This window comes from Entelurus aequoreus, linkage group LG01 (genome assembly GCF_033978785.1).
Source record: "Entelurus aequoreus isolate RoL-2023_Sb linkage group LG01, RoL_Eaeq_v1.1, whole genome shotgun sequence".
Classification (NCBI taxonomy): Eukaryota; Metazoa; Chordata; class Actinopteri; order Syngnathiformes; family Syngnathidae; genus Entelurus; species Entelurus aequoreus.
In genome coordinates this window covers 69,127,358-69,144,027 of record NC_084731.1, presented here as the reverse complement: position 1 = coordinate 69,144,027, position 16,670 = coordinate 69,127,358, and the positions used below count along the sequence as shown (strand labels likewise).

Genomic DNA, 16,670 nt, shown 5'->3' with positions numbered 1-16,670 from the left:
TATTATAGTGAATCACACCTGAGCCATCATAAATTAATCAAATCTTTATTAGACACGTAATCAATGTGATAAAGAACATTTTACATCAATCAAACTAAGGATCTAAATATCTGGTCAGGACACTCCTCACTCTTTTGCCTTCACCTTCATTGTCCATTCCTTTTTGGTGACTTTATATACTCTGGACCTAGACGCTGAGTCTGCAACATACATGGCGGACAATAACTGATACAGTCTGCTTTGCCAGTCCAAATGCAATCGCCGTTTTCCGTAGTTAGTCTTCCCTCGACGGCCAGTTAATACAAAGCACACGCTACCTTTTTTTTATCACATCCACGGGAGCCTGCATTCTCGATGACTCTCCTTCGACAAATGGACAAAGTTTTTCGCTAAGTAGAATCACAGCTGACCCGGACATTGGAAAGTTCTCTTGCCGTCTGAGAAGTGTTGTATCCCAAATAGCTGCAGTCGCTTTCTCTTAAGGTATTCATGTGTGATTTCCACAAACGTCTGTCATGTAGAGGAAGGAGAAACACAGCATGTCTGGATGACTCGCCTCCATATTTCCAGTGGTTAGCTCCGAGCTATGAAACCGCTTTATTATGAAGCTGGCTGTGGCGTGTTCTTTCTGAAGTCACTTCCTGTGTGGGGCGCGGTCTTTCTGGCATCAATTCCTCTCTGAACTCAGTTTGTAAACTATCAATGAGTCCATACAAAGCTAAGTGACGGAGATTCAAGAAATACACAGCGCATTTAGCCGTGTAAAAATGTGTCAGAGGAGGGGGACCTTAAATGCTGGCTTAGTGTGGCTGAAACGGGGCTTAGGCTCAATAATTATTTGTTTAAGGGGTTAAACGACTTAGTGTAGACATGGCCTTAGAGATAGGGTGAGAAGCTCTGCCATCCGGGAGGAGCTCAAAGTAAAGCCGCTGCTCCTCCACATGGAGAGGAGCCAGATGAGGTGGTTCGGGCATCTGGTCAGGATGCCACCCGAACGCCTTCCCTAGGGAGGTGTTAACAGTTACATTTCTCCAGGGGACACAATGTTTTCAGGCCCCCCCATCAGTGTTTTCTTTCAAAGAAAATAAAAAAAGTGCATAACACACTTTTAAAATATACTCCCACCCCCAAAGTGAATGTTTATTTATTTATCTATACGTGTCAAGATATACACTAGTACGCTACTGCCTCTCACACCCCTCTCATTATTTAAGAAGCACTGCATTAAGTTAAAGTTAAAGTACAAATGATTGTCACACACACACGAGGTGTGGCGAAATGTGTCCTCTGCATTTGACCCATCCCCTTGTTCCCCCCCTGGGAGGTGAGGGGAGCAGTGGGAAGCAGCAGTGCCGCGCCCGGGAATCATTTTTGGTGATTTAACCCCCAATTCCAACCCTTGATGCTGAGTGCCAAGCAGGGAGGTAATGGGTCCCATTTTTATAGTCTTTGGTATGACTCGGCCGGGGTTTGAACTCACAACCTACCAATCTCAGGGGGCTGTTTGGGACTTGCTTACAGTTACAATTTTCTAACGGTCATATTTTTTTACACCCCCCCTAAAGTGAATGTTTATATATCTGTATGTGTCAAAATATACACTATTACGCTACTGCCTCTCATGCCCCCCCTTCTAAAAATTTAAGAAGCATTGCATTAAAGAGGCTATCTGGAGCCCGGAGATCCGTAGGCCGTGAGTTCAAACCCCGGCTGAGTCATACCAAAGACTATAAAAATGGGACCCATTACCTCCCTGCTTGGCACTCACCATCAAGGGTTGGAATTGGGGGTTAAATCACCTAAATAATTCCCGGGTGTGGCCACCACTGCTGCTCACTGCTCCCCTCACCTCCCAGGGGGTGGAACAAGGGGATGGGTCAAATGCAGAGAGTAATTTCACTACACCTAGTGTGTGTGTGACAATCATTGGTACTTTTTAAAAAAATGTTTTACTTGTTAACAGTTACATTTCTCCAGGGGACATAATGTTTTCACGCCCCCCTCCGAAGTGAATGTTTATGTATTTATTTATACGTGTCAAGATATACACTATTACGCTACTGCCTCTCACGCCTCCCCTCCCTCACTATTTAAGAAGCAAAGGGACTCTTTGGAACTTGTTCACAGTTGCATATTTTAGGGGGTCATAATTTTTTCACGCCCCCCCACCCGAAGTGAATGTTTATTTATTTATCTGTATGTGTCAAGATATACACTATTACGCCATTGCCTCTCACGCCCCCCTGCCCCACACACACACATATATCATGGCCCGCCCCACTATTTGAGAAGCAATTATTTACAGTAATTTTGTGTTAAAAAAAAACTGTCAAAATCCGAGTAGACTACATTTTGTTTGAGAAAAAAAAATTTGCCCTAAATTCACGTATTTCAAAAAAAAAATAAAAATGAATATGACTACATCAATAATTTAAAGATATGAAGAACATGATAAAATACATATACATCCATCCATTTTCTACCGCTTGTCCCTTATGGGGTCGCGGGGGGTGCTGGACATATATTTGTAAAAAAATAAAAAATATGATATATATATATATATATATATATATATATATATATATATATATATATATATATATATATATATATATATATATATATATATACAGTTGCGATCAAAAGTTTACATACACTTGTAAAGAACATAATGTCATGGCTTACTTGAGTTTCCAAAAATTTCTACAACTCTTATTTTTTGTGATAGAGTGGAGCACATACTTGTTGGTCACAAAAAACATTCATGAAGTTTGGTTCTTTTATGAATTTATTATGAGTCTACTGAAAATGTGACCAAATATACATACAGCAATGTTAATATTTGCTTACATGTCCCTTGGCAAGTTTCACTGCAATAAGGCACTTTTGGTAGCCATCCACAAGCTTCTGCTTGAATTTTTGACCACTCCTCTTGACAAAATTGGTGCAATTCAGCTAAATGTGTTGGTTTTCTGACATGGACTTGTTTCTTCAGCATTGTCCACACGTTTAAATCAGGACTTTGGGAAGGCCATTCTAAAACCTTAATTCTAGCCTGATTTAGCCATTCCTTTACCACTTTTGACATGTGTTTGGGGTTATTGTCCTGTTGGAACACCCAACTGTGCCCCAAGACCCAGCCTCCGGGCTGATGATTTTAGGTTGTCCTGAAGAATTTGGAGGTAATCCTCCTTTTTCATTGTCCCATTTACTCTCTGCACTCCTCAGTTCCATGGGCACCAAAACAGGCCTGCAGAGCATAATACTACCAACACCATGCTTGACGGTAGGGTGATGTTCCTGGGATTAAAGGCCTCACCTTTTCTCCTCCAAACATACTGCTGGGTATTGTTGCCAAACAGTTCAATTTTTGTTTCATCTGACATCACATGGACAAAGATAAGACCTTCTGGAAGAAAGTTCTGTGGTCATATTAACATTGCTGTATGTATACTTTTGACCCAGCAGATTTGCTCACATTTCCAGTAGACCCATAATAAATTCATAAAAGAACCAAACTTCATGAATGTTTTTTGTGACAAACAAGTATGTGCTCCAATCACTGGGCAAGACACTTTACCCACCTGCTCCCAGTGCCACCCACACTGGTTTAAATGTAAGTTAGATATTGGGTTTCACTATGTAAAGTGCTTTGAGTCACTAGAGAAAAGCGCTATATAAATATAATTCACTTTACTTCACTCCCTCACAAAAAAATAAGAGTTGTAGAAATTATTGGAAACTCAAGACAGCCATGACATTATGTTCTTTACAAGTGTATGTAAACTTTTGACCACGACTGTATATATATATATATATATATATATATATATATATATATATATATATATATATATATATATATATATATATATATATATATATATATATATATATATATATATATATATATATATATATATATATATAAAGATGCCATCACGCCAGTATCGGCTCGATACAGATAGTGCTATCCTGGTATCGACATAATCGACATTTGTATCCACACCATGTAGTGGCGCGCGCACGGCCGTGTCCGATACAGGTGCTGTCGCTAAGATGCTGCTGTCGGAGGTCCAGCAGGACGGGACAGCCTCGCTATGCGTGTCCGGGTTTGATGCACGCCGACCGGCCATGAGGACTGAGGGCGCAGGTCGGGACTAACCACACCCTCACGTCGATGAAGACGCCAGCTTTGGACGCGTCCGCCCCGCGGGAGACAGTGAGCCTTTCGGGCCGCATGGAGGACACAATTTGCCGGTACTGAGGCGGAGTAACCCGGACACCGTTTTAATTTCCCCGCGATTCGCCCAAAATGAATCGGATCCCCGATTACTAGAAGAGGACCCGCGCGGCTCGCGTCAATCCTCCGCCGGGGTAAAGGGGGCCGCAGTGCCACTGCCGACAGCGGGAGAGGACACCGGCGGTAGAAGGGAGGGGTGCACACCGGGAGCCAGCGGCTGCTGTGCGGCGGCTCCCCCCGGGAGGAGCCCTGCAGAGCCCAGCCGGAGTGCGAGCACCGCCGCGGGTAGGACGGAAGAACGCAAGTTTGGATGCATATGATCACAACCACCATGATTTTTATGATTCTCGGCGCTTCACTTGTTATGGTAAGAACTCAGCAATTATCTTCATTTTCTATTTTGCTGCAAATAACCTTGCAGATTTTGTCATAAATAAATCATCCATTTTCAGACCCCCCCCGCCCCCCTCCTCCTCTTCATCCTCTCCTCCTCAGCATCTTCTCTCCTCCTCCCCGCTTTCTCTCTCCCTCCTCGGTTCTCCACGAGTGATCTCTTTCTATTATTCTTCTTCTTTTGGATCAATATGTACCTTTTTTGCTGCTCATGTCCCGGCTGAGCGGCGTGCGTGTTTGCAGGCGATCGCCTGCTTAATGGACATGAACGCGCTACTGGATCGCTTCCACAACTACATCCTGCCACATCTGCGAGGGGAGGACCGCGTCTGCCACTGCAACTGTGGGAGGTAAACCCCCGGCAACAGTCGGATTTCTGTCTCTTGCATGGATCGGGAGCCTTTTGCTGCATGCAGCCTGCCAAGGTGTGTGTCGGAGGCGCCATAAATAGGTGACGGAGTGTGAGCATCAAGTGCACACACACACACACACACGCACACACACGCACACGCACGCGCGCGGGCCTTGTGGCGAGAATAAAGCAAGCATAGCTGCAATAATGATTAATATGATCATTATCATATCTGCAGCGTGGTGCTAATAAGAGTAAGGATGTCACACACTGACTGCAGGGCAAATATTGGCCTCCTTTTTCTTCTCTCCGGACTGATGCAAAATGCTACACGCGGCGGACAAAACATTAGGTACACCATCAATGCAGGATTCAGTGTCGCCGATAGCGACACTCCACGTTCATTTATGGTGGTCATGCTTTCATAACTGACACCCCTTTTGGGTCATATTTTGACACCAACAAAGATTTTGGGAGATCCACAAGTGCATTTAATCCAACCGGCAAATATGATATCATAAGGTTTTGTGATCGTAACCGTATAGGAATGGTCTGTTACAGGGTCAAACTGCTATCCGAAAGCAGGAGTGTAGAAAACTTTTTCCACTGAAAAATTAAAACATGCGGGGGCCATTTTGTTATTTTTTATTTTCAAAAGCAATACAATTTATATTACAACTGTTATGGCGCCACTCTATAGTCCACCAAGTACCACCTCAGAAAGCACTTCCAAGTACCACCATAATGACCAACATTAAACTACAGTAGTGTAGTAGGTCTACGCATTAATTAAAAAACAAGGCAGAGGTTTTATTTAAGAAGTATATTTCATATTTTTGTCCACTGTAACATTACACACAGTTTGAACTGTAACACTGTGTTGGATTATTTAAGTCAGTATTTCTTTAGTGTACCATTTATTTTTATTATTGTAATTATTATTATTATTATTTGTAGTAGTAGTAGTCATATTTCATGTTCTCCCACGTATAATGGTCAGGTGCAAAGGCAAGCTGGAGCCTATCCCAGCTGACATTGGATCCTGAGCATGTACATTTTTGTTATTTGTATGATTTTTATTATCAGTATTGTTATTAGTAGTAGTCATATTTATTGTTCTACCATGTACAATGCTTAGAGTTATAGGGAAGCTGGAGCTTATCCCAGCTGACTTTGGGACCCGAGTCTGTACCTTTTTGTTATTTGTATGATTTTTATTATTGTTATTATTATTAGTAGTCATATTTAATGTTCTACCATGTACAATGTTTAGGGTTATAGGGAAGCTGGAGCCTACCCCAGCTGACTTTGAGACCCGAGTTTGTACCTTTTTGTTTGTATAATTTGTATTATTGTTATTAGTACTAGTTGACATATTTAATGTTCTACCATGTACAATGTTCAGGGTTATAGAGAAGCTGGAGCCTATCCCAGTTGACTTTGCACCCTAAGCCTGTACATTATTTTTTTTTAAATTATTGTTGTTGTTAGTACTAGTTGTCATATTTAATGTCCTACCACGTACAATGTTCAGTGTTATAGGGAAGCTGGAGCCTATCCCAGCTGACTTTGAGACCTGAGCCAGTACATTTCTATTATTTGTATTATTGGTATTATTATAATTATAATTATTATTATTATTATTATTATTAGTCATATTTAATGTTCTACCATGTACAACGTTCAGGAATGTAGGGGAGCTGGAGCCTAGCCCAGATGATGTTAGACCCTAAGCCTGTACATTTTTATTTATTGTATTATTATTATTATTATTAATGTCATTAGTACTAGTCATATATAGTGTTCTTCCATGTACAACGTTGAGGGTTGTAGGGGGGCTGGAGCCTATCCCAGCTGACTTTGGTCTCTAAGCCTGTACATTTGTATTTTTATTATTATTATAGAGGTTTATTTGAAATAGGGACCGATACAAAAACATAGACATCTGAAACAGTTATCCGATGCATGCATCACAGTGTTTGTAGCCAAAGCTAATTTACAACACTTGTCCCCAACAACAACAACAACAACAACACAGATCCAACATCATTAAAATAGGAAAATAAAAAATAGAATGAGTTGATAATAATGATAATAGTAATAACACAGACAAAGTGCAAACTAGATAAAAACCAATGATAATAATAATAACACAGACAAAGTGCAGACTAGATAAAAACCAATTAGTAAAAATGAGTAAAAACTAAACATGGGAACACGATTGTTGCTCAACTAGCCATAATTTTGTTTGTTTTTTGAAAGTGACAAGTGCAGGTATACTTTTCAAAGTGTCCGGTAAAGAGTTCCATAGTTGTGGTCCTTTTATTGAAAAGGCAGTCTGGGCAAAAGATGTTCTACGGAATGGAACACAACAGTTGCCTTTTGACACTGCTTGGGTGGTAGATCTGGTACCACTTTGCAGTCTTGTAATTGCCTTGCAGAGCAATTGGGGAGCAGAGTTATGCAAGCATTTAAAAACCAGTTTGACTGTGTGTAACAAAATGAAATTGGTAAAACTTAAAATATTGTATTTGGTTAAAATTTGGCAATGATGATATCGTATACTCTTCTTGTCTAGAACTTTCAAGGTGCGGTTATAAAGACACTCAATGGTCTTGATTGATGACTGGTGTGCCTGGGACCATGTGGTTAAGCCATAAGATATGTGTGACAGAATCATTGCATTCATAAAAGTAAAAGCACAGCTAAGAGTTAAGCAGTGTCTTATAATCTTAAAACAGCCTATAGGTTTGCCTTCAGGGTTTTACACATCTTCTTAATGTGACTTTTAAAATTCAGCTGATAGTCTATGATTATGCCCAAATATTTGACTTCAGGTACTTGTTCAATGACCTCCTCATTAATTTTTATATTCAGGTTTGTTTGAGGTAGCTTTTTTATGGAGAAGCAGACAGAGTTAGTCTTTTTAGTGTTTAGGGTTAAACAGGATGACTCCAGCCAAGATGCTATTTTGTCTAATTGAGCATTTAACTTCTCAGCAACTAGAGTACAGGTCTTACCTGATGTATATACCACTGTGTCATCCGCATACATCTGTAAATCTATATCTGTGCATACATCTGGTAGGTCATTGATGTATAGACTGAATAGTATAGGTCCCAAGACACTACCCTGAGGTATCCCTGTTTCTATTTTGCGGAAGGAAGATCTCACATTATTAATGGTGACACATTGTTCACGGCCCTTTAGATATGACTCAAACCAGGACAATGACTGTTTGGATAAATTGAATTTAGTTAGTTTTTAAATTAAAATGTCATGATTGACTGTATCAAATGCTTTTTTTAAGTCTAGAAATACTGCATCGACCACCTGTCCTTTGTCAAGAGAATGTTTGATCCTTTCAGTTAAAAAACAAGTGGCAGATTCTGTAGAATGGTTACGTCTGAATCCGAATTGTAGGGGAGTCAAATAGTGATTTGTCTCAAGGTGGTGCATTAGTTGTTCCGAAACAATCTTCTCCAGGACTTTAGATAAAACTGGAAGAAGGCTGATAGGTCTATAGTTAGATGTCATTCATTTATTGTATTATTAATATAATTGTGATTATAATAATAATAATAATAATAATATTTATTATTATTATTATTAATGTTATTAGTACTAGTCATATTTAGTGTTCTTCCATGTACAATGTTGAGGGTTGTAGGGGAGCTAGAGCCTATCCCAGCTGACTTTGGACCCCGAGCCTGTACATTTTTATTTATTGTATTATTATTATTATTATTATTATTATTATTATTATTATTATTATTATTATTATTATTATTTTTATTATTATTAATGTTATCAGTACAAGTAGTCATGTTTAATGTTCTACCATGTACAATATTGAGGGTTATAGGGAAGCTGGAGCCTATCCCAGCTGACTTTGGACCCTGAGCCTGTACATTTGATCTATTATTATTGGTATTAGGACTAGTCATGTTTGATGTTCTACCATGTACAACGTTGAAGGTTGTAGGGGAGCTGGAGCCTATCCCAGCTGACTTTGAACTGTAAGTCTGTAAATTTCTATTTATTGTATTATTATTAATGTTATTGCTATTATTGTTATTAATGTTATTACTACTAATACCGGTAGTCATATTGAGTGTTCTTCCATGTACAATGTTGAGGGTTGTAGGAGAGTTGGAGCCTATCCCAGCTGACTTTGAACCCTGCACTGTTGTACAAATGATGGATGACTAGAGTGGGGTTGTAGCTGGCACTAATGTAGGTTCTGTCACTGTGCGCAGACATCACGTGCACTACGTGATCCCGTACGACGGTGACCATTCCCTGGTGGACTCGTCAGAGAACTACTTTGTGAGCGACAGCGTGACCAAGCAAGAGATGGACCTCATGCTGGGCCTGCTGCTAGGCTTCTGCATCAGTTGGCTCCTGCTGTGGTTGGACGGCGTGCTGCACTGTGCCGTCAGGGCCTGGAGGTCCAGCCGCTATTACGGTAAGACCTCCTCATCGTCCACCCGATCGTCCGTTCCCGGGTCAAACTGCGGCCATTGTGAAAGGTCTACTTCATGCAATGCAATTCATTTGGTTGCACACCACCCTGCAAACCTGTCGCCATGGTTACACACCACCCTGCAAGTCTGTCGCCATGGTTACACACTACCCTGTAAACCTGTCGCCATGTTTACACACCAACCTGCAAACCTGTCGCCATGGTTACACACCACCCTGCAAAACTGTCGCCAAGGTTACACACCACCCTGCAAGTCTGTCGCCATGGTTACACACCACCCTGCAAGCCTGTCGCCATGGTTACACACTACCCTGTAAACCTGTCGCCATGGTTACACACCACCCTGCAAGCCTGTCACCATGGTACACACTAACCTGTAAACCTGTCGCCATGTTTACACACTAACCTGCAAACCTATCGCCATGGTTACACACCACCCTACAAACCTGTCACCGAGGTTACACACCACTCTGCAAGCCTGCAGCCATGCTTACACACTACCCTGCAAGCCTGTCGCCATGGCTACACACCACCCTGCAAACCTGTCGTCATAGTTACACACCACACTGCTAACCTGTTGCCATGGTTACACACCACCCTGCAAACCTGTCGCCATGGTTACACACCACCATGCAAGCCTGTCGCCATGGTTACACACCACCCTGCAAGCCTGTCGCCATGGTTACACATTACCCTGTACACCTGTCGCCATGTTTACACACCAACCTGCAACCCTGTCGCCATGGTTAAACACCACCCTGCAAACCTGTCGCCATGGTTACACATCACCCTGCAAGCCTGTCGCCATGGTTACACACCACCCTGCAAGCCTGTCGCCATGGTTACACACTACCCTGTAAACCTGTTGCCATGTTTACACACCAACCTGCAAGCCTGTCGCTATGGTTACACACCACCCTGCAAACCTGTTGCCATGGTTACACACCACCCTGCAAACCTGTTGCCAAGGTTACACACCACTCTGCAAGCCTGTCGCCATGGTTACACACTACCCTGCAAGCCTGTCACCATGGTTACACACCACCCTGCAAACCTGTCGTCATAGTCACACACCAATCTGATAACCTGTCGCCATGGTTACACACTACCCTGTAAACCTGTTGCCATGTTTACACACCAACCTGCAAACCTGTCGCTATGGTTACACACCACCCTGCAAACCTGTTGCCATGGTTACACACCACCCTGCAAACCTGTCGCCAAGGTTACACACCACTCTGCAAGCCTGTCGCCATGGTTACACACTACCCTGCAAGCCTGTCACCATGGTTACACACCGCCCTGCAAACCTGTCGTCATAGTCACACACCACTCTGATAACCTGTTGCCATGGTTACACACCACCCTGCAAGCCTGTCGCCATGGTTACACACCACCCTCTGCCCAAATCTTGGGAGCGACTAAAAGTTTTTTACTGCAGCAGAGTAATCCTGTTTTATAGAGGATCTTTGAACAGCATTTCTACACCAAGTCCCAATAAACAGCATAACACTCCTGTTATATAGAGGATCTTTGACTAGTGTTTATGCAGTTAGTTCTTAAAAACAGCAAAACACGTTTGTCATATAGAGGATCTTTGACTAGTGTTTTTGCAGTTAGTTCTTAAAAACAACAGAGCACTTTTGTCATATAGAGGATCTTTGACTAGTGTTTATGAGGTTAGTTCTTAAAAACAGCAGAATACTTTTGTCGTATAGAGCAGTGGTCCCCTTCCACAGGGCCGCGGCCTGGTACCGGTCCGTGGATCGATTGGTACCGGGCCGCACAAGAAATAAAAATTAAAAAAATATATTTGTATTTTATTTTATTTTTTTATTTTTTTATTAAATAATTAAACACTTACAATTAGTGCACCAACCCAAAAAAAACCTCCCTCTCCCATTTACACTCATTAACACTCATTCGCACAAAAGGGTTGTTTCTTTCTGTTATTAATATTTCTGGTTCCTACATTATATATCAATATAGATCAATACAGTCTGCAGGGATACAGTCCGTAAGAACATGACAAATTTTCAAGCGTTAACCGGTCCGCAGTTACAAAAAGGTTGGGGACCACTGATATAAAGGATCTTTGACTAGTGTTTTTGCAGTAGACCCATATAACCATGCTGTATAGAGGATATTTGACCAGTGTTTTTGCAGAAGGTTCTTAAAAACCATGGAGAATATTCAGGATCTTTGGTGAACTTCTATTTGGTGAACAATTTAAAGGGTAATTGCACTTTTATTTGGAATTTTGTCTATCGTTCACAATCATTATGAAAGACATGACGACGGATTCATTTTTTTTTTGCATACTAAATATGAAATACATGCGATCAAAAGTCCTCTTACAACGGAGCCTATGAGAGTCGCTCTATTCTGCCTATAAAGCCCTAAAAACATCCAAACAACTCTGTCAAGGTTTTATATACATGATGTAAGTATATATGTAATGTAGTAACATTTATAATAACATGTACTATATACATGATGTAAGTATATATGTAATGTAGTAATATTTATAATAATATGTAATATTTACATGATGTAAGTATATATGTCATGTAGTAACATTTATAATAATATGTAATATTTACATGATGTAAGTATATATGTCATGTAGTAACATTTATAATAACATGTAATATTTGCATGCTGTAGGTATATATGTCATGTAGTAACATTCATAATAACATGTAATATTTACATATTTTCATCATTTTAAACATACGTGGCACATTTTGGATGGTTATTTATTGTGTTTTATGGGCGGAATAGTGGAGCTCCCTGTAAGCTGACTTTTATTTGCCTTTATTTAATATTTAGAATGTATTTAAAAAATTCCATCCTTCGTCATGTCTCTCATAATGATTCCAAAAAAAGTGCACTTCCACTTTAAGAAGTGAGAAGAAAGTTCATGCTCGCATTAAAGTGAGCTTTGTGGAAACTAAGACGACTTTCAGTCTCAATAATATTCTGCTCTATGAAGAGAGACTTCTTTTCTTGAAGTGAGTCGTCACACACACACACACACATACACACACACACACGCGCTCACACACACACACGCACAGTTGTATGATTTCTATGTGCGATGATGATCTGCTGTCAGCTCGGATTTTAGTCATGTGACATTTTTTAGGAGCAGCAACTCACTTGGAATCTTTTGGATATGCTTCCACTACTGGCCACATCATTAGGTACACCCACATCATTAGGTACACCATGCTCCTGGCCTCATCAATAGGTACACCCACATCATTAGGTACACCACGCTCCTGGCCACATCATTAGGTACACCCACGTCATTATAGGTACATCATGCTCCTGGCCACATCATTAGATACACCCACATCATTAGGTACACCATGCGCCTGGCCTCATCATTAGGTACACCCACGTCATTAGGTACACCATGCTCCTGGCCACATCAATAGGTACACCCACATCATTAGGTACACCATGCTCCTGGCCACATCATTAGGTACACCCACGTCATTATAGGTACATCATGCTCCTGGCCAGATCATTAGGTACACAATGATCCTGGCCACATCAAGAGGTACACCCACATCATTAGGTACACCATGCTCCTGGCCTCATCATTAGGTACACCCACATCATTAGGTACACCATGCTCCTGGCCTCATCATTAGGTACACCCACGTCATTAGGTACACCACGCTCCTGGCCACATTATTAGGTACACCCACGTCATTAGGTACACCATGCTCCTGGCCTCATCATTAGGTACACCCACGTCATTATAGGTACATCATGCTCCTGGCCTTGTCATTAGGTACACCCACATAATTAGGTACACTATGCTCCTGGCCTCATCATTAGGTACACCCACATCATTAGGTACACTATGCTCCTGGCCTCATCATTAGGTACACCCACATCATTAGGTACACTATGCTCCTGGCCTCATTATTAGGTACACCCACACCATTAGGTACACCTTGCTCCTGGCCACATCATTAGGTACACAATGATCCTGGCCACATCAATAGGTACACCCACATCATTAGGTACACCATGCTCCTGGCCTCATCATTAGGTACACCCACGTCATTAGGTACACCACGCTCCTGGCCACATTATTAGGTACACCCACGCTATTAGGTACACCATGCTCCTGGCCTCGTCATTAGGTACACCCACATAATTAGGTACACCATGCTACTGGCCACATTATTAGGTACACCCACATAATAAGGTACACCATGCTACTGGCCACATTATTAGCTACACCCACATCATTAGGTACACCAAGCTCCTAGCCACATTATTTGGCCACGTCATTAGGTACACATTGCTACTGCCCACATCATTAGGTACAGCCACATGATTAGGTACACCATGCTCCTGGCCTTGTCATTAGGTACACCCACATAATTAGGTACACTATGCTCCTGGCCTCATCATTAGGTACACCCACATCATTAGGTACACTATGCTCCTGGCCTCATCATTAGGTACACCCACATCATTAGGTACACTATGCTCCTGGCTTCATTATTAGGTACACCCACACCATTAGGTACACCTTGCTCCTGGCCACATCATTAGGTACACAATGATCCTGGCCACATCAATAGGTACACCCACATCATTAGGTACACCATGCTCCTGGCCTCATCATTAGGTACACCCACGTCATTAGGTACACCACGCTCCTGGCCACATTATTAGGTACACCCACGCTATTAGGTACACCATGCTCCTGGCCTCGTCATTAGGTACACCCACATAATTAGGTACACCATGCTACTGGCCACATTATTAGGTACACCCACATAATAAGGTACACCATGCTACTGGCCACATTATTAGCTACACCCACATCATTAGGTACACCAAGCTCCTAGCCACATTATTTGGCCACGTCATTAGGTACACATTGCTACTGCCCACATCATTAGGTACAGCCACATGATTAGGTACACCATGCTCCTGGCCTTGTCATTAGGTACACCCACATAATTAGGTACACTATGCTCCTGGCCTCATTATTAGGTACACCCACACCATTAGGTACACTATGCTCCTGGCCACATCATTAGGTACACCCACATCATTAGGTATATCCCTTTCCTGGCCACATCATTAGGTACACTCACATTATTAATTGCGTTACTCTCCTGGCCACATCATTAGGTACACCCACATCATTAGGTACACCACGCTCCTGGCCTCATCATTAGGTACACCCACGTCATTAGGTACACCATGCTCCTGGCCACATTATTTGGCCACGTCATTAGGTACACATTGCTACTGCCCACATCATTAGGTACCACTCTCCTGGCCACATCATTAGGTACCACTCTCCTGGCCACATCATTAGGCACTCCCTTTATCATTAGGTACACCATGCTCCTGGCCAAATCATCAGAGAATTACAAGACCGAGGTAGTTTTTTTGGTGCGTTCAAGGACTGCTGAAAAAAGTAGGATTTTATTTGCATCACATTTTTCATTTGAAGAAGTCTTAAAGTGCTACAGAACAAATTGATATTTAAAACAATAAAAGTGCTGCCATAAAATACTAATGACTAAAGCTATCAGTGAAGTTTTACAAACACAATCTATTTATTTATATCTACACCTTATTGCTCTTTTATCCTGCACTACAACGAGCTAATGCAATGAAATTTCGTTCTTATCTGTGCTGTAAAGTTCAAATTTGAATGACAATAAAAGGAAGTCTAAGTCTAAGTCTAACAAAACATACACATTTCTGTAGTGGCTTTTCTAAAAGTGAGTCATTTTATTTTTGTTTTTTGAAAAATGTAAAGATTTCAGTGTGTGTCTGAGTACTTTCTGAGCACATTCGACAATATTGCCATAATAATAACAGTGCTAATTTTGGTCACAATATATCCCTAATTTGAAGACCTGACCATCACACCAGCAGCACTGAGAGCGGAGTCAGTCAAACTACCTTTAGATATTATTGCAATTCTCAATGCCAACTAAAATAAATTGACTCAGAAAAGTGGTAATGAAACAAGATTAGTTATAATCAGCTCATTTTTAAATGTAGCAATAAAAATTTTAGATTTTTGATCCAAAACAGTTCATGCTTACTAACACACAAAAGTGGTGGGAATCAAAACCGTATCGGTTTTAAATGTGAACAGTAGCCATCCTTAACTGTAATACATGAACATGTGCAAGTGATTACGTAAAAAAGGTTGTTTTTTGTGCACTTTTAACGCCATCTGCTCGCATCCAAATATGGAAACTGGAAGTCAGTCTTTTGGAACAAATTGGCACGGAATTCTTGTTTTTTTGAGGGGGGTTTTAAACAAATGTCACAGCATTCTGTGCAAGACATCCTGTCCTTTTTGCTTCTTCGTTCAGCTTTGAAGGATCACTCCAAAGTCGCTGATGGTTGACTTGAATGAAATGACACGTAACTTCTGTAATATTTCTCACACAGGAAACGTGCTATTATTACATTTGTAAACAAACACAAAAGTTTGAAAATGAAAATGTTCCATTAGAATACGGACTACAGCATGATCACTATTTGTGAACAACAACAAATCAATATAAATAATAATAATTATCTTAACCCATTTAAAAAAAGACAGAAAAATAACTGAAAAAATATATATAAATAACTGCTACAATATATATTTTATTTTTAAATAAAAACATGTAAAATAATGAAAAAAATGCTTTGATGGAATAGAAAAACAACAACAACAACAAAAAATAAATATACATAAATAAATAATTAGAAGAACCAACAAAAAAAAAATTCTTATAATAACTTTTGCTATGTTCCCTTTTTTCCACACTTCTTTCCCTTTTCTCTGTATTTTTAATGGCTGCCTACTGCTAAAAAAAAAACCGTTTACTACAGTGCAGCCTCCATTTACAAATTTAATGGGTTCCTGAACAGGGTTTGCAAATAGAAAAGTTTATGTAGTTAATCAAATTTCTCCATGCTAAGCAATGCAAATATTAATACTTGGTTCCAGCCTTGCCAAAAGTCCCTATTTTAGTCAAAGTTTAATGTGAATATAATATCATATTCAATAGAAAGTGCTATACAGTATCAAGCATAACAAGGTGCTGATCAACTATCTAATAATTATTAAATACATACAATATATAATATAATATAATATAATATAATATATAAAGCCAAAACAACAACCAGCTGAGAATATT

At 40.6% G+C, this 16,670-nt stretch overlaps 1 protein-coding gene across 1 annotated transcript in view; it reads left to right on the top strand.

Moving 5' to 3' along the window:
• The first annotated feature begins 4,073 nt into the window (after positions 1-4,073).
• LOC133638386 (transmembrane protein 240-like) overlaps positions 4,074-16,670 on the top strand; it is a 33,753-nt gene continuing 21,156 nt past the window's right edge. Inside the window, exons 1-3 of the mRNA XM_062030968.1 lie at positions 4,074-4,610; positions 4,880-4,986; positions 9,248-9,456. Of these exons, the coding sequence (XP_061886952.1) occupies positions 4,554-4,610; positions 4,880-4,986; positions 9,248-9,456 (373 nt within the window). The 5' untranslated portion in view covers positions 4,074-4,553. The remainder of the gene's footprint in view (positions 4,611-4,879; positions 4,987-9,247; positions 9,457-16,670) is intronic.